Source organism: Vulpes lagopus, chromosome 4 (genome assembly GCF_018345385.1).
Source record: "Vulpes lagopus strain Blue_001 chromosome 4, ASM1834538v1, whole genome shotgun sequence".
NCBI classification, from domain to species: Eukaryota; Metazoa; Chordata; class Mammalia; order Carnivora; family Canidae; genus Vulpes; species Vulpes lagopus.
Window position 1 is genome coordinate 114,916,016 of NC_054827.1, and position 24,248 is coordinate 114,940,263.

General features: G+C 51.5%; 1 protein-coding gene across 2 annotated transcripts in view; it reads right to left on the bottom strand.

Moving 5' to 3' along the window:
- HOMER2 (homer scaffold protein 2) overlaps window positions 1-23,423 on the bottom strand; it is an 88,336-nt gene extending 64,913 nt beyond the window's left edge. For both annotated transcript variants that reach the window (XM_041752537.1, XM_041752536.1), the window contains exon 1: window positions 23,258-23,423. In XM_041752537.1, coding sequence (XP_041608471.1) covers window positions 23,258-23,262 — 5 coding nt within the window. In that variant the 5' untranslated portion in view covers window positions 23,263-23,423. The remainder of the gene's footprint in view (window positions 1-23,257) is intronic.
- Between the last annotated feature and the right edge of the window lie 825 nt (window positions 23,424-24,248).

Consider the following 24,248-nt stretch of genomic DNA (forward strand, 5'->3'; position numbering starts at 1 on the left):
CAGATCCGCCAGTCCGTGTGAAGGAACTGGCAAACTCCATGCAGGTTTCCTCTTTCCAGGATTTTTTAGAAAAGCAAAGTACTTCTGTGGCCTTCCCCATAACGCTGAATACATGCGCTGAGGCATTCAATGAAAAGCATGGGCAACTTTATGTCGAGAACATCTTTCGCTGATTCCATCAGTCCGAGAGAACCTTTTTACTCAAAAGCAAAGCCTGCATGATACATCCCTGCTTTACAAAGGCTCAAGTTTAAAAATAAACACAGGCATTTGAAGGAGCACAAAAATAGTCTGTGCCCAGAGCGCTACAGAGCCTTACAACACTAGGCATATGCTGGCTCGGAAGGAGCGAGAGGCCACGGTCCATGGAAAGTTAGCCCTCGCACACCTCAAACGAGTGACACGAGTTGAAGGGAGCCTTTTTTGCACCCGATCCCCTTGTTGACCTCACCCCATTCAAACCAACCACAGGCATCCACCCTGTCCACCTATTCACAAATGGGGTCTGAAGGTGGCCCCCTGGGGGCTGAGATTCGAGGCCTCACCCAGCCTTTGTTTCCACCTGACTTTGTGGTCTCCTTCTCAACAATCCCTAGACCCAACCTCCAGGCTTCACAAAAACAAAAGTCCCTGTTCAGCCCCTATCTGTGCTTTCAGGAAAGCTGTGCCCTCCTCCCAGCATGCTTCTTGCTCAGGTCCACCCCCTCCCTGGTCAGAATCCCACACCCTTCAAGGCAAAGTGCAAACTCCTCAGCTCTTTCGTCAGGCACCCAGTTCCACCACCGGACTGCATTCTCTCCTGGGAGCCCAGCTCTCTGTACTTCCTCTGGGGCCCTTCTATCCTGTCTTGTCTTTGGGTACCTATTGGTGAGCTGTCACCCTCAAGCTGCAGTAAGCCCCCTTGGGCAAGGATCAGTCTTCATCTCCAGAGCTCCCACACAACCTCGAGAGAGAAGTGCTCAAAGTTGAAGCCAGAAGCTCTGAGTTGAACTTAAGTAGCCGAGGGCCCAGGGTGACAAGCTGCCAGCTAGTGGGATCCTAGCAGTTCCATGGTGTAAGCAAACAGATCCCTGTCGGCCAGCAGTGGAAACTCAACAGCAGAGCTGCCAGATAATGCTTTCTCCCCACGTGTACACACGTACATACAGGCGCGCGCAGGCCTACTCAGATCTACTGACCCTCCGAGCTCAGGCTGCAGCAGGATAATCAGAGGCCCAGCTTATGGCTCCCCCACCAGCACCTCCTCCCTTTATGCCAGCGTGCTGCATGAATGACCTTTCCCAATGTGCCCTGCCTGGCCTGAAAGCGCAACCCTGCCACGGCGAGCTTGAGGGCCATGGACTACGCCTTCTGTGCCATGTGACAGCCAGAGCCTGGCACCTCATAAGCAGGTCTCAACAAAGGAGTGAAAGAGCAGGGTGCATGGAAAGATAACAATAGGGGTGGGAGCAAACACCTAGCAAATACTTTATCCTTCTTCAGGTTTGGAAGAAAAATGTACAGAGTACCAGCAGGCCTGCAACAGTTAGAAATAAAAGCCTTACAGAAGAGTGACATGTTTTCCTATCACTCTCTGGTTGCTGTGTGGGCTACAGGTTATAATGCATCAAGCGGGGGACTGCAGTACTGGATCTTCCACGGTTTCTTCTCTCTTCCAGTAAAAGGTCTGATGCTTGACTTTTAGCAGAATGAGGCAGCCAGCAGGTGTCAGACAGCTGGGGCCCATGTGTGCGGCCCAGAGTCTGGCCCCAGAACAGCCCGTGCTCGTTCCCCTGTACCAAAGACACATCGCCTGTCCCCTCCAAAGGGCCAGATGGCTGTGTGTACACTTCTCCCTACTTCATTTTTATCTTCTCCAAGATTTGCAGGTTTCTGTGCACATTTACATCTCCAGTGAAATTCATGCCCCCCCCCCACCCCGTATCTGTTTTCTCCATAGGAAATGCCTTTCCATAGTCCTACAGTAAAGCCACCATTCCCCACCCATTCCCAGCAGTACCTCTGAAAAGGTGCTTCCTGGAGGTTTTAGCATGTGTGGGTCAGCAGCTGTGTGCTGCCATCCTGCTGGGCACTGACATCTGAATCTCACCTGATTTTCTCACCAACCTTGAGAAATCAGCATCTGAGTCTTCATTTCACAGAGGAAAACAGAAAAGGGAAAAAGATAAAGGAACTTGCCCAAGGTCACAGCCATTAAGTGACAGTCACCGAAGCTGCCTGAGCCCAACACACAGTGAGTGCTTCAGGTGCCCTTCACGCTGGTCCCCAGAGATGTCCTCCACCTGTGCTCCCTAGACCACTTCGGCCACTCTTCCTTCTCTGATCACCACGGTCAGGTCAAGGCTCTCTTGAGGAGCTTGACGGGTCTCTGAGCAAACAGGCTCATCCTTACCTATCTCTCACGTAGGCTATCTTCCTTCAGCATCCCCACAGCCCTTCCCAACATCCCAACAGTCAGCAGAGTCCAAAAAATTCAACCTGAGTTCCTCAGACCTTCAAATTCCTATTCAAGGACTCACAACCCTGAATGGTACCTCTCAGGCCTGTTTGGACTGTGCTGACCAACGAACCACTAGATCAGTAAGATGAGGCTCTCCTGGTGTTTCAACCACCTGCCTCCTAGGTGGCCACAGAACACCTCCCCGTGGCCCCACGATCTCTCTGCAGCCTCCAACTACCAAAATGGGTCTCTTCCTCCCATAGCAGTAAACAAACACCTTAGGAAGCTCCCTTCTTCTCCCAAACTCCATGTCCCCCCTGCCCTCCACCCACATGAAGTAGGCCGCCTCCTGAGTATAGCCCTAGAAAGTTCCTGTTCCTTCTTGATGGCCTCTGGACCACACCCACCCACCTGCCACCCTCTCAGGGATGCCTCTTCAGGGAGCTAAGGTGTTACACCCAATTCTAATGTGTGGTTTCCCCCTCATACCACCAAGCAATTCCCTCAGACAACTGTCCCCTGAGCTTCTGACTTACCAGCTCTACATCTGAAGTTTCCTCCTTGGGTTCCATTAACCTGCTAGAGCGGCTCACAAACTCAGAGAAACACTGTACTTATAAGAGCCTCAGTTTATTATGAAAGGACGGAACTCAGGACCAGCGGATGGAAGAGATGCACGGGGTGAGGCATGGGGATGGGATGAGGAGCTTCTGCAACCTCTGAGTGAGCCATTCTCCCAGGATCTCCACGTGTCTACCAACGTAGAAGCTCTCCGAACCCTGTCCTTTTGGAGTTTTATGGAGGCTTCATTATGTAGGCATGAATGATTAAATCATCCACGGCTGACAACTGAATCAAACTCCAGCCCCTCTCCCCTCCACAGAGGAAGCTGGGACTGCACGTTCCAAGCCTCTAGTCACAGGGCTGGCTCCCCTGTCAACTGGTCCCCTCCCTCAGGTGCTTTCCAAAAGCCACCTCATTAACATAACAAAAGACACCTTCTTGGCTCTCGGGAAATTCCAAAGGTTTTATGAGCTCTGTGCCAGGAATGGGATGAAGACCAAATACATATTCATCATATAATACGGTATCCCAGCCTGTCCAACCTGGGCCAGTACCCCCACTGTAACTCCACTTTGGAGCACTTCATACCCCTGGACCACCGGTTCCTCACCGCCCCTCCAGACAACTCTCTTCCCTCTCTGCTAAAACTCCCCAGCTTTCAATCTCTTGTCATCAGACCATCATTCACTACCCCATCTCCGCTGCTGTCAACCAGCAACCCCCGTGTCACTCCCCTTCATTTCTTGATGATTTTAGCTCCCAGGCCACAGTCCCTCCCTCCTACACGACTCCTGTCTTGAGTCTCAATCACTTCAATACACACATGGATGATCCTCCCCCCATCCCCAGGTGCTCATACTTCTTCCTCCCCTCAACCCTCTATCATAACCTGTCATTTATTTGTAACTCCAACCTATCCATAGTCTTCACATCCTGCATCCCCCCTGCAACTGACCCCTGCCCCAGCACATACTTCCAAACACCTTTTCCTGACTGTTTCCCACAGCACTTACCACCTCCCAGCATGCCAAGGAGGGAGAACACAAAATGTCACCCCAAAATACAACATTTTGGCATACTATTTTGAATTAAAGTTACTTTAAAAATGGCAGGTACAAGAGGAATAATCTGACTCCCCTCTGTCCCCCTGAAAGCAGGAGGTAAATCTTCCATAGAAAGGTATCCTCCTGGGACCAAGAGGACAGAGATCCTCCTTATCACCAGAGACAGGGAATTCAAGGCTGAGAAAGTTGTATCACCAAACCCTGTTACTTCCTCACTAATTGAGCATACTGAGCCTAAACCTGTCTCTCTAATTCTTCATGAATTTATTGTTTCTTTGTCTCAAAGGGAAAAGAGTTGCTTGCTTTAGTCACTTCCCTGAGCCTCAGATCCTCAGGGCTCCCACATGTAATTACATTTTTCTCTCGTTAATCTGTTCTGTGTACATTTAATTATTAGACCAGCCAAAGAACCAAAAAGGGAGGAGGGGGAAAGTTTTCCTCCCTTACATGATAAAACTTACTTACTTGTTATATTTTAATTTGTTGTCTGTGTCATTTGAATGTAAGCTTCGTGAAGGCAAGTTCTTGTCTGGTTACAGATATCCTCAATACATGAACAGCTCCCAGTGCAACAGACACTCAACAAATCCTTGTTGGATGAATGAATGAATGATAACCAACATCCATTTTCCCTGCTGTACTATAAGCTCTACAAGGACGGGGCACACCCGTCTTCATCACCCCTGGAGGTACTCAGTAAATATGGCTTAAATAGGCGAGTGGAGAAACAGAGGTAGAAAGTAACATCTACTCAGAATTCAGCTCCCCCCATCCCCACTCTGCTGGCTGCCACCTTGACACAGGTAACCTATATTAAGCTACTGACTCTGATAAGCCCAAGCACACAACTTGAAGCCCTTGGACACAGAGACAGGAGCACATGCAGTGGTTTCTGCTTCTGCCATGCAAACGTGATCCTACAGATAAAGGGACACTGGTATTACCTGTTACCAAGAACAGCTCCAGAGGCCACTTGAAAATTTTCATTCTAAAAACAGGTGACCTAGAAGACCCTCAACCATGAACTTCTTCCAGCAAAACACACATGACAAGGCCCCATCCAGGCTTCAGATCATCATTCCAGCCTGTGACTTCCTCTTCAAGCTGCACTCACCATTCACCAGGTTAGTTTAACCACCAGTGAGCAAGACATTTGCTCCAGGGAAAGAGACACATATGTAAACCAAACAATGTTTATAATAAGATGCATGGAGAGCACCAAATTTCACTACTTTAGATTCAGTCCAACCGCTTCCCTAGGATGAAGGGGCTTGAAACCCTCAACTGCTACAGGAGATAAAGTGCTGTTTGACTGGAAAACCAGTCCTGAAAACCACATCACTAAGGCACCTTCCCACCTGTCCACTTAGGTTCCTAAGGGGCAAGTCCTGTTACAGCCAGGAGCACCCCAGCTACAACAATGCAGCTAGAACACTAGAAGGAAAAGGAAAGGGAAAGGGAAAAGGAAAAGGAAAAGTGGGTACTCATGCATCTTTTAGGCAAACAATGCAGGCAACCACCTAAAGTGTGAACCAGTGACAAATATGAGAGATTCTGAGTCATTGCCAAGAAGAGGGTGAGCAACGTGGGCTTTGGAGAGCTTACCAGCCCTGCTCCTGTCAAGATTAATAACTATATAACTGATCAGACACAGACCCACAGACTAACAAGTTTACTTTTCAAAGATTTAGATTCTGATTGCATGATCTGGAAAATGTCTCAGTAGATATGATCACAATGTACAGTTCAACGAGACTGAAGAATCCTGTCGTTCTGAGAGCCTCTACTGAAACCTGAGGGAAAGGACCCGGGCAAAGCTGGGCGGTGGAAGGATGAGGAAGGAAAAACAAGAGAACAGCTCAGGAGATCCCGGGCAGAAGAAATCTGTGGACCGTTCAGACAGACGTACGAACAGCCGTGTGTGCCCATCAGAGCAAATCCCTGCTATGAACCCTTCCCTTTTAAAGGTGTACTGACAGAACTTCCCTGAGGCACGTCTTTCTAAGTGAAAGATCAGACTGCAAGTTGCTCTTCTGAAACAAGCATCATTTTTCTCATGGAACCGCGCAAGTCCTACGGAGCGTGGACCTCAGAGCCGGACAACACGGAGATCGGCTGCCAGCCCGTGTCCCGGAGGTATCAGCCAAGCCAAGAACTGACGCTCTCTGAACACCCGTTTCCCCAACCGTAAGTCATAAAGCTTACATGAAATAATATATATCAGTAACCAATGAAATAATACATATCAATAATCAATACATTCAGTTCCCTTGCCCTGGCCGAACTCACTCTTCTACAGAAACAGAGGAAGACACCATAACGCCGGTCTGGCATGACCCTATGTCTGTCCTGCACATACCATTCTGCGACCGCAGTGAGGAGGGTTCCACCTCATCCCAGAATGGGCAGGTGGCTGAGAAATGATCGGCCAGTACTGAGATTCCACCATTGCTCCTGGCAAGAGGGTTTTCTGCCAGAAGATAAAGTAGCCTTCTCTTCCCTACACACATTCTCCAGAAATTTCTACCAAGTACATCCAGAAACCAGTGCCAATACTATAGCGGTTGCGAGGATACGGACTTGGCCCGAGGCCACTGTCCTCACTCATGGACAGTCACGTGACAGAGAGTTCACCAGGCAAAAGCAAACAACTGATGGATGTAGCCTCCCAGAGGAAGATGCATGCCATCTTCACCTTCCTTCATGACATTTCCAGGGTTGCACCAATTTCACCAAATGCCTGAGAGGCGGCTGTCTGAAGCTGCATCAATTTTCCTGAAGATAACCTCTTCAGGCACCCACCCAAGCTCTCCCCTGGAGAAAGAGGCCCCCAGAGGCTACAGTGTGACCAGACCTGGGTGATACCCCTTTCTCAGTATACTCTACTTAATTATTTAAGGAATGAGACATTGTTTCCTTTATGGGCAATGTTTTCAGAACATTTAAAATTCATGGGAGAAGCCAAGGAGTGGTTTTTTTTTAGCTTCCTCCCTTAAAGCAAGTGATATGGCTTTCAATCAGACTGTGGGATTCCAATTCCAGTTTTCCAGAATATTCCAACCTTGGTGAGGAATGCCTGCTTTCAGAAAAAAAGATTGAGAGTAGAAAACAAAACATTAAAAAAAAAAAAAAAAAGAGGAAGCTCTGACAAAGCCAAACTCGATTAATCATCACTTTTGTCTCATGGGAGCCACTTTTAAATTTAGCAGATCTGATTCTGTTGGTGCCAAAGTAAGGTAGGAGCCCCAGCCATCCCTTGGAACGCACTGGGTGCGGGGGCATACGAGGCCCCCCTAAGAGAGAAAACTGTCTTCAACCCGCGAGCCACCCAACTCCACATGGTAGAAGGGAACCCAGTGCCACAGACCCATAGACCATGCAGGTGGGGGACAGATGGCCCATGAGGCAGGCTCACCACCCCGAATGACATGCAGGGAGGACCTAACACCATAAGGAACATACTTTAGCAACACCATAAGGAACATACTTCTCACATCACAGAGGAGTCAGTTGAGGCCCTGCAACAGACAGAGGGCCCACTCTCCAAGGTGATATTTAATTCTCAGTCTCAGGAAAGCCAGACAAGTTTCCCAGGGCCTCTGCAGCCCAGAGCCACACACCTGAGTATCTGGAGGGTTCCATTTCCTCAGCAAAGCTCAGCCCATGAGATGCTCTCCCCAAGGACAGAGAAAACCCAGTAATACCCCAAGTTGTTTACTCCTCAGAACAAGAAGATCTGGACACAGTTCCTGCTGGTCTAACAGGCCCCCCTTCTGTCACTTGACACCTGTGCATATCCCACCTAGGACAGGTGCTTGCAAGTTCCCTCAGGTACCAATAGAGCCAAAACCAGGCTCCCTATGCCTCCTTCTCCCTAACTCTGGTTCCAGCAGTTGAGTCCACAGAGTGAGCCCAACATCAAATAGCTGGTCATGTGAATGGAAACCGCTCTCTCTTCTCCCCACACCCTCACCTCCTGGGCCCGGCTTTTCCTCTCCAGCTAAATGCACCCCAAGTATTTTCAACAGTGGTTCTAATCTCTTTCAGGTTAAAGACCCTTTTGAAAATCTGATAAAAACTATGGATATTGCCCCCAGAAAAGCATATGCACAGGATTCTCTGTGCAGTTTGGGGGAGGCGTGTTCACAGACCCTTGAACTGCTCGGAGAAGCCACTCCTTAAGACACCCTCCTTCAAACCAGCCTCATGGAGTTGCTGGGGGTGGGGAGGCGCCTGGCTGGCTCAGTTGGTGGAGCATGTGACTCTTGATCTCAGGGTTGTGAGTTTGAGCCCCATGTTGGAGGTAGAGATTACTTAAATAAATAAACAGTAAAATATAAAAACAAAACTGGAAACGTCCCTCACAGAACGTGTCCAGGTCCCTCCTGCTCTGATGCCGCTCCTCCAGACAGCCTTCCACACACCTCAATTTGGATGGATTCTGTGCCAGAATCAAATATTCTAGCTGCACAGCAAAGCAGACCCATCGCCTCCTTTATTACAGCTATCACTTGCTTCAGTGAAGGTCTTCCAAGTTTCTGGTGGCATTTGGGATGGACACATCACCAGGGCTGACTCACAGAGCTCACCTGCAACTGGGAGGCCCTGAGTCTCACATACTTGGAGAGATGTGCTCCATCACCACACCCCAAGACATGAACGTTCCCCACCCCTTCTTGGGAGAGCCGAGAGACCACACCTTCCTGGCCGCTGGGCTTCACCTGGGCTCCAGGTTCTTCCCTGCCCTGTCCACGCCTCCAGGGACTCACTGAAATCCGTGCTTAGATCCGCAGGCACCAGCAGCCCAACCAGGTGTTCCCTTCACCTTCACGCTTTCCCTGAAACCAGGCGGGTCCTGAGGCCTGCAGGGCCTGCCACATACGCAGCCCTACCCTTCTCGGCTCCCATGAAGGCAGAACACAGGGGAGACACGGTGATGGGGTGCCTGTGGCACCAGGAGGTGGCTCTCACCTCACCCTTGGAGGTGAGGCCATCCCAGCCAGCTGCCTTCCACCCGAGCTCACCGACCTCCAAGTCCGTTCCTGCCACGACTCAGGGGCTTCAGCTCCAGGCCCAGCTTCGCTCTCTGCCTACCTCCTGTCACTGTCGCCATGCACCTGGACAACTCCCAATTTCCTGGACTCAGTCCTCATCCTCTGCTGCAATGCCTTCTACCCTGCACCCCTTCAGTGGCACTCCCCCACGGCCATCCACGGGATCCTTCAACTCCAAGAAAGCACTCCCTCCAATGTGACTCTCCAGTCCCTGGCTGCGCGCCTACCCCCATGGCCCATCCTTCCAGTTCCCTTGCTGATGGATGGCCCACCTCACAGACACCTCCACTCGCTCTCCACCAGCCACTTCTTGGCTTCCCTCTCTTCCTCCACGGACCCTACCCAATCCCCTGGGTCTGTCACTGCTTCCCACTCTGCGTTGAACACCCTACCTCCCCAGCCTGGCAAACCCCCAACCTGGGGCCCCTGCCATCCACCCCCTCCAGGCCCACACCCAAGCCACTGGGTGACACCACAAAGGTGGGTGGACAAGTTTCATTTAAATTCATGTTCTCTGACCTCAAACTGTCACTCTGCAGTGGCCCACAAGCTTAGGGTTCTCTAGAAGGCTTGCCACCCACTCCCAGAGGATCCACACCTTCTCCTCAAGCTTCCCACACCCCACCCTCCACCCTGCTCTCAGCTCACGACCCTGCTCCTGCCCCATACTTTGTGGGGACAACAGCAGCCGCGACCTGAGCTCATGCATCTTCCACCACATCCAAACCTGCCTATGTCTGCCCCTATGGTGGCCTCCTTCCCATGACAGGGTGCCTCCCCCAACAAGGGACAGCCCTTCCCCTGGTGCTGAACCCCACCTCTGCCTTCCCTCAGGCAGCATCCCTGTCAGCATCTACCTGTGCTGGGCTCCTCCTCTCTTAAACACATCTTCCCTTCTCCAGCAGCTTCTCGTGTCCTTGTCCTACTCCCTGCTTCCTCCCCACTTCCCAGCCTCCCTTCCTGACCAACCAAGTGGCTCCTGGCTCCACCTACCACTGACCCAGTTCCCAGCCAGAGGTCAGAGGTCACTTCCCAGCAGAGCAACAGTGGACACCCAAGCCCTCTACCTAAGACACTTCATCAGCCATCCTGATGCCACCAGCCCGGTTCCTCCTCCCTCCCCACCACTGCTCTCCTGTCTCCTTGGCTGGCTCCCCTCTTCTTGGCTGGCTCCCATTCTGTACCACCATGGAGGTGGAGATGTGTGAGACTCCAGGCTCCACCCCCAGCCCTTCATCATGACCCTGCCCTATCCTGACTTCTGCTGAGCCCTACACACAGAGTTAATTGCTTTCTTCCCCACTCCACTCATCGCCTCAAGCTTGACATGTGGATTCTTCTTGACCTTGACTCCCCCCCTCGCTCCTGACCTGCTCCTCCTCCAGGCTTCCCCACATCAACTGGGTGCTTAAACCAGACACCAAAGGAGTCCTCCTGCTTCCTCCCTCTCCCTCATCCCTTACCCTACATCTGGTCCCGTGGAAAGTCCTGGCAAAGCCATCTCCAAGCTCCATGGAATCTGCCCGCTCCACTCCCTCTCCTCCACTCCTGTGACCTTCTGGGCCTCAGACAGCATCCTTTGTCATCTAGAGCCCAGGAGCCTCACACCTGCTCCATTTCTTGTCCCCTTCCTATCCAGTCTCTACGGAGCCCAGGGTAATTTTCCCAAAACTTCAGGAGGACTGTGCCACATCCCTGGAAAAACCATTCCATCCCACTGATGGCAACTCCTCACACTCCCGGCAGCTCCTGTCCACTCCGAACACTTGCCCTTCCCTCCACCGGGAATGATCTGTTCCCGTTCGTCACATAAGGCAGCAGCTTAAATGTCACGTCTTCAGAGAGGCACCTCCTCTGAGCCACGCATTCTAGAGTCCGCCTCAGCCCTTGCATCGTCCCCATGGGGCATGACCTGCAGGTCATTTTGTGAAGCTACTGGCAACTGGATGTCGCGAGGGGACGCCTGGCATCTGTCTTCTTCACTAAAATGTAAATGCCACAGTAAGAGGGAGGTGTCTGGTTTACTCACTATCGATCACACGTTGAAACGATGATATTTGGGATATGCTGGCTTAAAACACATTAAAACTTATTTCACCTGTTTCTTTTTTGCTTTTTCAATGTGGACCTGAGAACACGAAAAATCCCATATGTAGCAGTGATATTTCTACTGGGCTGCACTGGTCTGGTTAGCAAGGAAGCAGGGAGATGCAGATTATGACATGTTGGACAGAACACTGCATTATAATGAAATGTATTATGTGATAAATGATACACAGGGGCACAGGCCAAGTACTCAGGGTACCCAGAAGACAGGCAGGTCGGGCTAGGTTACAGCAGGCTTGAAATGCCAAACTGATGAGGCTGAAGTCACAGAACATTGCTACTAAGCTGGATGCCTCGCAAGTAGCTTATGTCAACTGTTCAGTACGTGTGCACACGTGAAGACCAACACTGGGATGAGAGAGGACATGTTTGAACATGGTCGGAGAACAAGTATCCCAACACCCATGCCAACTCTAGTGGGTTCTCAGGCCTTTGTGAATGAACACACAGTCTAGGTATTCTCGTCTGCACAAGATTCAATGTTCCCATCTCCTCCTCTCCCCCGCTTAAAGAATTAGACTCATCCAAAGAGACAGGGTTTCTCTGAGCACCTCGACTTTGGGCCCCGGGGAGACTCCCTGAGCAGGGCTGACTGGGAAGTGAAGTGCAGCAGCAACCAGCCACCTGGTAAGCCAGGCGGGGGCGGGGAGCACCGATGAGCTGCCACCACCACCCTGCCTCTGCCCTCAGGCGTCGCGCTCAGCCTCCAGGTCAGCACATTAATGTCCATCCCTCCCAGAGATTATCTGCTCCCGTGGAGCAAGGAAATCCACTTCTCACAGAGGTTAATAAACTTACAGATCTCATTACTCAAAGGGGTCATGCTGGCAAGAATTTTAATGCATTTTTTAGAAAGGGTCTGGAAGAATTATCAAAAACAGAACAATGACTGGCTGCTCGGAGGAGTGAGGGCAGAAAGGTGACTGAGCAGGCTCCCCCTCCTCCCACACAGTGTACCTCCCTCTGCTGTGGACGGCAGGACACTCAGAGCCCAGCCAGGGCAGCCGGCTCTGAATGCCCCCAACCTGGGTCTGGGACCACTTGCCTCTGCTCCTGCTCCCCGGGTCACTTGGTAAGTTTTTAGCTGTGGCGACTGGCACCTTCAGACTCCAACTGGGCCCCCAAGGTCACTCACAAGTGTGTGTGTCTGCCCCCAGCTAACTCCCTGCCCCGACCTCCACAACCAGATGCACCAAACCATTTATTTCTTCCTAATATACCTCTGGTCCTCAGAGCAGTTCTTTAGCTCACACTGAGAAGGAAAAGCCACCCTATCCAGCTCCTCATTCCCCTTCCCACCACAGCCTCAGAAAGCCTCTATTCCTGCAACTCACCTTCTCGGAGGACAACTCCCCGGGCCCCTCTGGAGGCTTCCTCCTCCCCTGAGGCTCTTGCTCCAGTTCCCTCCAGCCTCCAGCTCACTGCCTCTCACCTTCTCTGGTAATCTTCAATCTCTTTTCTTTGCCCTCAGTTCCCAACATGCTCAACCTACGAGACAAAGTCAGACCCTGATTGACTCACAAGCTCCCCTTCGTCTTCAGCCAGTGTGTCTACTCCTCACCATATACCCCCTTCCTTGAAAGGCCTAAAATGGACTGGAGCCTTACACTAAGCTCCCCTTAAAATCCACCCATCCATGCCCTGACACCACCCCCCCACACACACACACACACTGTGGTACTTGGGTCCTCACCTTTCTCCAAGCTTTCTGAGGCTTTGATCCCAAGAGCAGCCACCCAGCTCAACTCCTTTCCTCTGGCTCCCAAGACACCTTTCACCTCTGCTCTCCTCAGACTCTTCTGGCCTCTGTCCCATCCATGGGCTTCTTCTCAATTCCTTCAACTGCCACCCTTATCCAGAGCTGCACTGTCATCTTCCTGACCTGTCCTCTCCATGGGAGACCAAATCCAAAGGTGATGGCTCCTAAACCCATACTTCTGGCTTCATCCTGACTGCTGAGTGCCAGAGCTCAATTCCTACTGACAGAGGCCACCCCATGGAAGACATGGGGTGGACATTCAGCATATTCACCCAAAACTAAGCTCTCACAATTGTCTCCCCAAAAACTGCACCTCCCTTGTAATCCCAACCTCATCCCATGGCATCAGTCACACAGCTGAGAAACATCTGAACTGTTGGCAACCCAGGCTCTTCCTTGGTCTCATCCCAGCAGTCAAGAACTGTGCGTCCACTGACCACATGACTTGTACAGTGCCTCTGAAGAACAGGGGTTTTGCTCCCAAACAGACTCAAGCTGTATTCCCAAACTCTGCCTTCCTGGGGGAATCCAAACGTATCCCTGAATCTCTCCAGGCCAGTCTCCCAACCAAGAAAGTGGGTGCTGCGAGAGTCAGTGTGATATTGTACAGACACAGTAACTCCAACCTGCTAACGCCTCATGAAGTGATAGTTGATTTGTGGCTCAATTTAGTGATGCTATAGGAAAGACTCTCCAGCCCTCCTGGTGGGGTGGGAGGCACCAGCGAGGTGCCTTTTATATATCATCCATTTTCTTGTATTTCGAGGATTCCTGGAGACCACGTCGGACCCCTTACTGAACAGGGTGAGGTTTAGAACTGTGCCATGTCCTCTCCCCTCCGCCCCTCTGCTCCCAGCATGGTCCATTAACTCTCCACGCTGCCCCCTTCGCTACTGCCTCCAGAATAACCATCTGGCTCCAAGTATTACTCTCGTCCTTGGGCCTGAAAGTGCTCTCTCATAGTCTACAGACTGGAGTCCAAATTCCCTGGTATATAGCACCCCATCTTCTCCTGCTCCCCGAGCTCACTGCCTAGCACTGCCTCCTCCAGGCCTCTTTCTTTGGTACCAGGACCAACTGCTCCCCTCACCATGGCCTCACCTCTGGCAGGCTCCCAGCCACCCACAGGATTGAGTCCCAGCACCGAGGCATAGAGGCTATATTTTTCCCACCTTCTGTGCTCCTGAGCTGTCCATGACCTTCACACTCTCCCTCACCTCCCTGCCCACTAGATAGCTAAGGTACATCAAAACATGCGTTTCCTCAACTCCTCATGATGACCCTATGATGTCAGTACTGTTATCATTCACATTTCACAGATGAGGAAACTGAAGTTCAAAGGAGGTCAGTGTCTTGCTCCAGGTCATACATCCAGGTGCACGGGAAGCCAGGACTGAATCCAGGGTCTCTGGGCTCAACCTCCATGCTTCACCACTTCCCATGGGCATGGGCAGCTCTAAATGTCTTCCACCCACCCCATCCAAGCTCCTCCTCATCTGCCCAGGAAACTCCTGCCCATCCTTCAAGACCCAGTTAAAAGGTCACCTCCTTCAAGAAGCCTTCTCACACCTCTTGCAGAAGAAGCACTTTATCCTTGTTCATATTTCAACAACAGCATTTGTCTCACTGCCCTCTTGACCTCCCACCCTCCTTTTCCCTCAGGAGGGCAGGGATCCTGTTATATAACCTGTCTTCCTGGTGCCTGGCCCAGAGATGGCACTCAATGGCTCGGTGGTGGTCACTGGTCAGATGCTCAAGAAAGGTACAAGAAGTGATGAAGCGATTGGGGTGATGAGAAAGGAGTTCAGACCCCTAGGAATGGGTGAGGGCCGTGAAATGAACGTGAGGTCCTGAAACCTACTGATGCACAGTCCACACAGCCCCTGGCCCCATATTCCCCGAGTGAATCCATTAGGCAATGTCTGTCTGATGTCCACCTTCACCCACTGGACTTTAAGCCTCGTTCGTGGAGCCCCAGACTTTTATCACTGTGTTTCTGGCACCCAAACCAGCGCTGGACACACAGCAGATGGTCTCTTGAATTTCTTGAATGAATGAGTGAATAAATAGATCAAAAATCGAGTGAATGAAGGGTTCTCTGACCAGCAACATAAATTCTTAGTCTGATGCCCAGAGCAGGGAGAAATCTCTACTAATACCTCCCTGTGTCGACAACAGGTTGGGACAGAAGACTGGTCTTGTTGACAAACGTGGGTCAGTCGGCTCTCCTCACCTTCCACCTCTGGCCAGTGACCGTCCACCCACATCACCTGACAGGTTTTGTGGTGTGAGCAAGGCTTCATATTGTCAGGGTTGTCTAATGACAGGGAACTGACGCTGGTGCTGCTCAGGAGTGGCAGCAAGCAGCAGAGGACCAAGGCAGGGGTGGGGGTGGGGTACCCGAGAGGATCCAAGACAAGGGAATGGAACATCCCTGTCAGCATATTCCAGAAGGTCCTTCAGGGATCTCCCTCCAAACCCCACCCAAAGCAGAGAGGATGGTGATGACAATGACAATGGTGATAAACCTGGCCACCATTCACACATTACTTCTGTGCCAGGCATTGTGCTAAACGCTTTACACACATTCCCTGCTCAGTTACCTCACTGTGTATTTAACAGATGAAGACAGTGAAGTCAGAGAGAAAAGGACTGCTTCAAGCTCACACAGCTGAGGGGGCTGGGTTCGACTGTACTTAACCATCCTCCTCTGTCCACGTCCTGTAAACTGGCCACCAGGTGAGACGGCCAGTTCTACCTCTAGTCTCTAGGGGCGTCAGACAGTTCTTCCTCAATCTGCATGAGCGAAATAGGCAAGGAAGCTGGCTCTGCTAGAGCTCCTCTTCCAGCCCCTTGGAGCCTCCCAGATCAGGCTCCATTCCTTTTCCCCATGAGGACCTTCTGGTCCCCTCCTCCCCCAAGGCAACAGAAGTCAAAGCAACTCTCCTTCCCTCCATATATCTGAACAACTCCACTAAAAGCTTTCCCAATTAAAGATCCCAGAAGGAATCCGATACCCAGGCAGCAGGATCTGGGATATTCCTCACTAATTGGGCCCCTGTGGACACCCCCGGCCCAATAATCCACAGATGAGAGCTCCCCCCAGAGCCAGAGGACAAAGAGCCTCTGCTGCCCTTACTTGTGACCTCCCTGGGGCAAGGTCAAGAGAAAGGGGTCTGCAAGAGCCGCTCCCTTAGCTGGGATCCAGCTTCTGTTCGGCTGGGAGGCACCTGCACACTGCACACCTCTCAGGCTAACCACTTTGGCTGGTGGTGATGCCACAGTCCCCAGTTCCCCAGAGGAATAATAATATGACTATCAACCAGGCTTGTGAATAAAAATGTTTTTTTTTCCTTAAATCTCTCGAATCGTTGACAAATGTCTAAATGTGTTCCCCACAAGCATATTTTTATTCTAACAAGCTAATTTGAAATATAATTTAAATAAATTCTACCAGAATGATACCATATGACTAACAGCACCCGGTGGCAGAACTACTGGAGACTTCATCGTAGTTTAGCAGAGGCTCCCAACCTGATGCTTCCCACACAAGCACACCCCACTAGGAAACTGGCTCATGACACCAGTGTTCACTTCCTGGCCCATAAGCACTGTACAATATCTAGAAATGCAAACACACTGGGGAAAAAAAAAACAGTCTAACTCTCAAGATCTATAAGGTCAGGATTTGGCATCTGAGATTTCTGATAAAATGCTTTTTCGTCTATCGTAAGTCAGTTTCTGGACTGCTGTTCACCTTTTTTACACTGTTATAAAAATTATTGAAGTACAATTGACATACAATGTTATACTAGTTTTGTGTTCACTGCTTTTTTGGAGAAATGTAAAGTTTTTCAAGTGCTTCGCATCCCCACTCCATGTACCAAAGGTAGATTTTTCCAAAGATTTTAGATGCCTATGCTGGCAGAGGTGACATGTCACAGGATTTATCCAGGTTTTGTGTGTGTGCGTTTTAATTGCCTCATAACTAAGGCAGGGAATACAATGTCCTTCCCATATATACGTCCTTGCCAACCCTCTTGCCAAGGCGATTCTCTGAAGGAGGGGCTGTGGTACCCACCAGACAAAGGGCTTTGAAGCAGAAAGGGCACTCAGGGGTGGGCATGGGTGCTTTCTGCTTGCAGAGAACATTCTTGTCCAGGTCTGAAAGGAGAATCACTCTGCCCCGATATTTCCAAACGAGGAGAAACAATCTGAGCAGCTGGGTCCTAGTCCACCAACCACCCTTAGCAACAGTGATGAATCCTTGATGTTCCTACCAAGATTCACTAAGAAGCAGTGACTCACCCAAAATTACACAGTTGCCACAAATTACCCAATGTTAATTGTGATCCTGGTTTCTCTACCATTTCTTTCCTTCGGTAATTCATTTAGAGCAACCAACTGCTTTAAGGAACTGTCAAAATGTCTTTTTCCCCCCCAAATACCCTGCCTTATTCTAGAGGGGATTCAAGCAAGTTTTCAAAGATGCATAAAATTTAGCAAAATGAAGAATCAGAAGTAGGTGTGGATTTAAATACTGATGCGTATTTATAGTTACTGGCATGAAAAGATGTCCACTCAAGGTATTTTAAGTTACAAAACTTACATTTCAAAACAGATGTAGGGTATGATTCCATTTTGTTAAAAATACATTTGTTCCAGGTAGACCTACATCTAGACACAGGGACATACATAGACAAGAATTCTGCAGACAGACACTTGATTACTGAGGGAGGTCATCCCTGAGACATGGGATGACAAGTAATTTTCACTTCCTTCTCTATGCTGCTATGTTTTTGTATGAACATGTAGCATTTTTATAATTAGAAAAAAGCAAAGCTATTTTCATTTTGTTTAAAAAAAATAAGTGGTAGATGAGCAAGAGAAAAGGCGAACAAGGGAGGGCTGTAAGATGGAGCAAAGAATAAAGGTGATGGATGAGGTCTGATAAATTTTGCTAAGACTGAACACATATTTAACTCTAAGTTCCCCAGGAGCCACTGCAGAAAAGAAAGCTAATGATTTACACAAATCACAACACCCACTTGACAAAAACAAACCACCTGCTCTGCTCTGAGTTCTCCTCCAAAGGACCGTGTAGGAGCAACAAATGTGCCCTTGACCCCATCGGAAAACTCTCAAGGGCGAGGGGTTTCGGTGCTGTAGCCTACAAGAATCATGGCCTCTCCCCAAAGTGAAAGTTAACCCAAAGAGTCTTCACTCATTCCTATTCATTCATTCATTCATTCCATACATATCTATTCAGTGCCTACCCCATTCCAAATACTATGGTGGGTGTTTTTTTTTTTTTTTTTCCAACTCTTGCACAAAGGGAGATGCTAAGGGCTGCCTACATAATGAGGGTGATCCTAAATGCTAACGGCCCCCTGGCACTCTCTATAGCATACCAGGGCATCTGTCCTAAGTGCCCCAAATAGGCCGGCACTGCCTTTAACATTTTTGGAGGGCAACATTTTGTTTCAACTCATACATAAAACTGGAACTTCTATATGTGGCTTATCTCTGATTCTAAAACACAAACTCTGTAAAGGCAGGAGTGACCTAGAAGGTCTGCTCATCCTGTGTTTCCAAAAGACCCTCCAAATGCTTTAGAGATGAACAGATCGAAGGAACCTTAGGAAGTGAAGTTTAGAAAACCCAAGGCAGGACCCAGAAAGACAAGTTCCCTCAAGGCATCTGAGAAATGTTACCTGTTTTAGTCAACATGAACCCCAGAGCAAAGTCCTTTGCAGGAGGAATGGAAAGTTAGAGAGGAAGTAATGAACAGCAAGAGAAAGCTAACCAGTCTAGATTACCGAAAGAATGCCCTGGGTGTCAGATAACTTCAACTGTGCCCACCACACCCTGCAACGTAATCTTGGCTGGACAAAATCAAGGGGTGTAAACCGAAGCCAAGCAGAACTACAGTAGATCTTGTTTGTAAACACTGACAAAATCAGCTAAAAGTCACAACAGCAGGCAAGCCGGCTTTTCTGTTACCTTTTGCAGGCGGGTAAAAAGATAATTTACAACCCCAGTACTCGGATGACAGCTGACAGCTTGAGAATTAACCCAAGTCCTACTAAAAGCTAAGTGGCTTGCTTTAGCATTAAAAGAAAATTGCATCCAAATGTGATTTCTTTCTCTCTTGGCCCTTGCAACCCTCAATTAAGCAAGCTATATAAAAGGTAATCCAAAAATTATCACAACTTCCAGGCCGGCATCCAAGCAAGGCCACCCACCTCAGTCAAGCATTAACTCAATCAAAAAATACTGGGGGCCTATTTGGCACCTGTCACTGTGCTAAGTGTTGAGAAACACTGGAGAAAGAGGTAAGACCCTATCTTTGTGGGATGCTATTGGGGAAGACGGATTATAATTAAGTAAACAAAGCCCAAATGATTACATATGTGCTGCAGTGAGCAACTGTAGAAAAACAGCTGTGGCTATGCTAGCAAGTAAAGGTGGGGGTCAGGAAAGACTGCAGGTGACCCTGATGCCGGAATCCAAAGCATAAGGAGGAGGAAGGTATTTGCAGAGCCAAGGCAAGAGCATCCCAGGCAAAGGGAAGGGCAAGTTCAAAGATCCTCAGGCAGAACAAGAATAGCAATGAGGCTCACGTTAGCAGAAGGCAGTGAGGGATGGCCGGAGTGACAAGGGAAGTTGGAGATGAGGTATAGGCCAGCCCCTGGTGCTGACAGGTGTTCAAGGAAGAGGATGATATGATTCTGATCTGCAATTTTGAAAGCCAGGCACTCGGGCTCCCGGGTAGGGAATGGACTGGAGATACCCAAGGCAGAAGCTGAGGAAGTTGGTCCAGGAAGGAGGCAAGGGTGGCCAGGACCAGAGTGGGAGCCAAGATCCCAGGACACATGGACACCTAGAGGTAGCACCCTAGGACAGCCTGGAGGATGAGGAAGAGGAGAAGCAAGGACCACTCCTAGCAAGAGGGTGGGTAGTGGGGCCACTGACTGGGACAGAGAAGACGGAGGGAAGGGGAGAGCTGGAAGGGTTATCAAGAGCTCCGTTCATGAACAAGAATTGGAAGCCCCCAGAAGCGCCGTGTTGGAAATAAAACCATGGGAATCACCAGGAGATGATGGGGGCGGGGGGGGGGGGGTGGATCATATTACCTGGGAAGAGAGTGTCAACCACACGAAGGAAGCCAGTCTAGTCCCTGAGTGGCCCCATGATGCAGTGGTCAGAGGAGCAAGAGCAGGGAGACTGGAGAGGAACCATCAGGAAGGGGAGCAGAGAAGCAGGGGAGTGTGGTAGTTAGAAGCTGGAGGGCAGTGGGAAGGGAGGGTGGCCAGAGGATAGGAACACAGCCGAGGGATTAACACAAGGACAGCCATCTGGCCCCATGCAGGTTCCCAGGGACCTGCACTTGGGGCGGGACAGCAGAGTGTGGGGGTTAACGAATGGCAGGAGAAGTGAGCCAACGGGGACGGTGGGTTTGGGGTGGATCTTCTGAGTCATCTTCAGGTGAAAAGGAGCAGAGAAGCAGCAGAGAGCCATAAAGTGACAGAAGCTAGAGCTCTGCTCTCCAATATGGCAGCCACCACCCACATGTGGCTTTTCCATTCCAATTAAATTAAAAATTCAGGTCCTTGGTCACACGAGCCACATTTCAGGTGCCCAACAGCCACTCGTGGCAGGTGGCAGCCATATGGGGCCACGCAGACCTAGACGGTCTCATGGGTGAGGAAAGGTCTCCTGGATGGCACTGAGCCAAGCCCCAGTGTACACTGCTGGGAAAACCCAGGAAGGAGGAGAGAGAGATGGTGCCTGATGAGGTGAGAGGGGTGGGATGGATGGTCCTGGCCGGGTGACAAGACGAAGGCCTGGCCAGCCACTGAGCCAGGTGGGAAGAAAGCCACCAGGGTAGTGCAGGTAGTAGGAAGACGAGGCTTTCCTCAGTCTGTGGAGGGACCTGTTCTGTCAGCAAAGGGAGGCAGGTATACGTGAGGAGACGAGAGGTCTGAGATGTGAGAAGGTCTGCACCAGCGGCCTCTTCCTCAGGCAGAGAAAACAAACTTACTGGGGAAACCACAGGCTTAATGCAAAAACACTTCACAGAAGAGAAGCAGAAAGTGAATGTGTGAAAGAGGATAAGCATCTTAAGTGAGGAAGAAGTAAACTCAGGGTTTTGTTTTCCCCCCCTTAAGTCTCAGCCATGTCTGCACAGTCGAGCCGTGACAGGGCTCCAGGACCCCAGTGAGGATCCCTCCTGGCTGCCCTTCTGTTCTCCCCCCTCATCCTACTCAACTCTCGGAGAGGATGACATTGGTACTATTTTAGGTTGAGATGGCTCCCTCCACCCTCTGTCTCAACTGCTCATCCAGCCCCGGCTCCATCTCAATTTACAGCCATGGTTTGTATGTTCACATGAATCACAGAAGACGTGGGTACAGTGAAGCTGGCAGAAGCAGGCAGGAGTTACACACCAGCCCTCACCTACAAGAAGGGAGTAACACACATGTACCGAGTGATGCTAAAACGACAGGAAAGCCACATTCCCTTTCAACAAGCTCCCTGAGCTACTCCTCCCTGATGCTCCACAAACAAACATTACCTTCTGACATTTTCTTCAAGCTTTTACGAGTAAACATTTTCATGTCCACAGAACTATTTGATCTCAACCACAGAGTTTCAATATTCGTTTTTGATCACGCAAGTGTGTTTGTGCTGTCTGTGCCGGGGGGGGGGGGGGGGGATACAGAGTTAAAATTACCAGATCGCTTTGATCTTCCATCTTGAGACCTACATTAGCCAACTCCTTCCCGCTGCCCCCACCTCGTACATTTTTTTAAGTATGAAATCTGAGAATCTCAAAGGTTCCCACTGCACAAAGAGGTCACTGGAAATGTTACAGAAAACCTGCTTTCCAACCAGTGTGCCTCTGGTAAAAATCAACCATAGTTGCTCTATGTGTGCAATCTCCTGGATTGGCACCAATCTCTTAAGCCAACCTCTCGGTCCCTCTGCTCTACTCATGGAGGTCTGGAGCCCTCACACTTTCCTTCAACGAAATTCCTCTCCACCTGCCTCTGGTTCCTTCTGACACTTGCAGACCCCACAGACAATATTCGCTGGAGAAGATGACTCCAGAAATTTATGTGGAGTGAGGTACAATAGAGCCACTGACCCTGGGAGCTAGGTCAGGCCACCAGGACAATTTCACCCCTTTCCACTCCTCCCCAACCCCATAGAGAAAAGAACGACCTCTAGACCCACCCAGCAGAAGTCTTAGGGTCAGGAGGGCCGTTTGAAGGCCGCTACGCACAGCAGCAGGGGACAATTCAGGAACTCTGGTTCACCGGCCCACACCCCCCACCACCCCAGGGTCCCTGTCAGGCTGGGGCTTCCCCTCTGCTGAGGCACAAATGTCCTTCTACAAACGCTCATCAGCTGCCCAACTGGGGATAGTCACCGAACCACTTAAAGCATCAGTTTCCTCATCTGTAAAATGGGCATAATTAACTGTTCCAGGAAATCGTCACCACGTGCTCCCGGCGGGTGAGCAGGTGTAAGGAGTTAATCGTGTTGTTAGCACAGTGGCTCCCTGACTCACAGCGCCTGCTGCTCGCGGAGACGCCGAAGAGAAATCTATCCTGCTTTTTAAATTACTTTATAGACTCGAGCATTAGTCACTTGCACAGAGTGCTTTAACTTCTCCCCCGAGCATCTTACTCCGCTGTGTGGAAGACCGGAGCCTCACCCGGCTCCCTCCAGACTCTCACCCTCCTCCGTCTGGAAGCAGAGTCCAAGTCCACTATTCCTACGCTCGGGCGGGGTGGGGGGCGGGCACGATTATCCGGTCTGCTTCCTTTCCAGGAAAACTTCTATTTCCATTCTGTCGTGGAGGACGACAAGCTGCTTCTCACACTCACAAACACAGGCCCCGGAGTTGGTCGCGCCCGGGGACCGCGGGAGCCCGGCCAGGGTCCCCGTCCCCGCCGCTGCCGCGCCCCGGGGGCCAGCTCGGAGGAGGAGGCCCGAAAGTCCGCGCCCAGGCCGGGCCGCCCGTGCCGGGGGCGGAGGGCGCGGGGTCGGGACCCCCCGGGCTGGCAGGCGCCGCCCCGCGCTCGCCCCCGGCCCCGGCCCCCGGCCCCGGCCCCCGGCCCCGGCCCCCGGCCCCGGCCCCCGCCCCGGCCCCGGCCCCGGCCCCGGTGCGGCGGGCGGGCGCGCGCGGAGGGCGCCGGCCCCCGGAGGCTCGGAGCCGGGGCCGCCTGGCGGCCCCTCCGGCGGGCGCTGGCTCACTCACCCCATCTCCGGCGCTGCTCCGGCCGCCGCTCCGACGGGCCCCCCGGCGCTTGCTCCCAGCGCGCTCCGCAGCCGCTCCCCGCGCCGCACATGCGGCGGCCCGTGCGCGCCCGGCTCAGCCCCGGCGCCGCTCCATTGCGCGGGGTGCGCGGTGCCGCCGCCGCCAGGCGCGGGCGGGCGGGGGCTGGGCCGGCGGGGGCTGGGCGGCCGCGCTCCGGCCCCGCCCCGCCCCGCCCCGCCCCGCTCCCCGCGCCCGCTCCTTACGTAACCTCGGGGGGCCTCCGGCCGCGGCGCCCGCCTCCCCGCCGCCCCCTTCCCGCCGCGGGCGGTGTGGGCGCGCCCCCGCTCCTGGCCGCCGGGGGCGAGCGTCCCGCCCGCTGGACCCCGAGTCGCGCTCGCAGCGGGAGGGACTTTGGGGGCCGCCCTGCGGTCGCAGATGAGGCAACTGAGGCCCCGGCAGGGGGAGTGAGGAGCCCAAGGTCACACTTGCAGACCCGAGGTCAGGTCTCCAGGACCTGGGATGGGCACGGCCATGCCCCTCCCCCGAAGCCCACCCTCCTTTTGCTGCCCATTGCCAGGCTCGGCGGCTCAGGGTACCCGCCGCCAGGAGATTCCGGAAAGCCAACGTGGCAGGAAGGATCCTGCACCTGCGGCAGGTGTTCTGGGCTCTTCCCCCGTAAAGAGATTAGAGACTAATAGCTTCTAAGGAGGCTTAATTAAGCTTGGTTTTATTCTTAGAGCAAGGGAAACAGAGATGGCAAAAAGAAAAACTAAAGAGCATCCCTGAATTCCCCGTCCACACATCATGTTCTGATTCCCTACCAAAGGCTGGCACTGGGACGAAGCTAATGTGCCCCTGAGGGCCTCCCACCAACCAGATCATCTTCTGCTGAGAACACACTGCCCACATAAACCTGCCACTTCAGGACATTTAAAAAAAAAAAAAGAAGAAGAAGAAGGAGAAGAAGAAGAAGTAGTAGTAAAGGAACAAG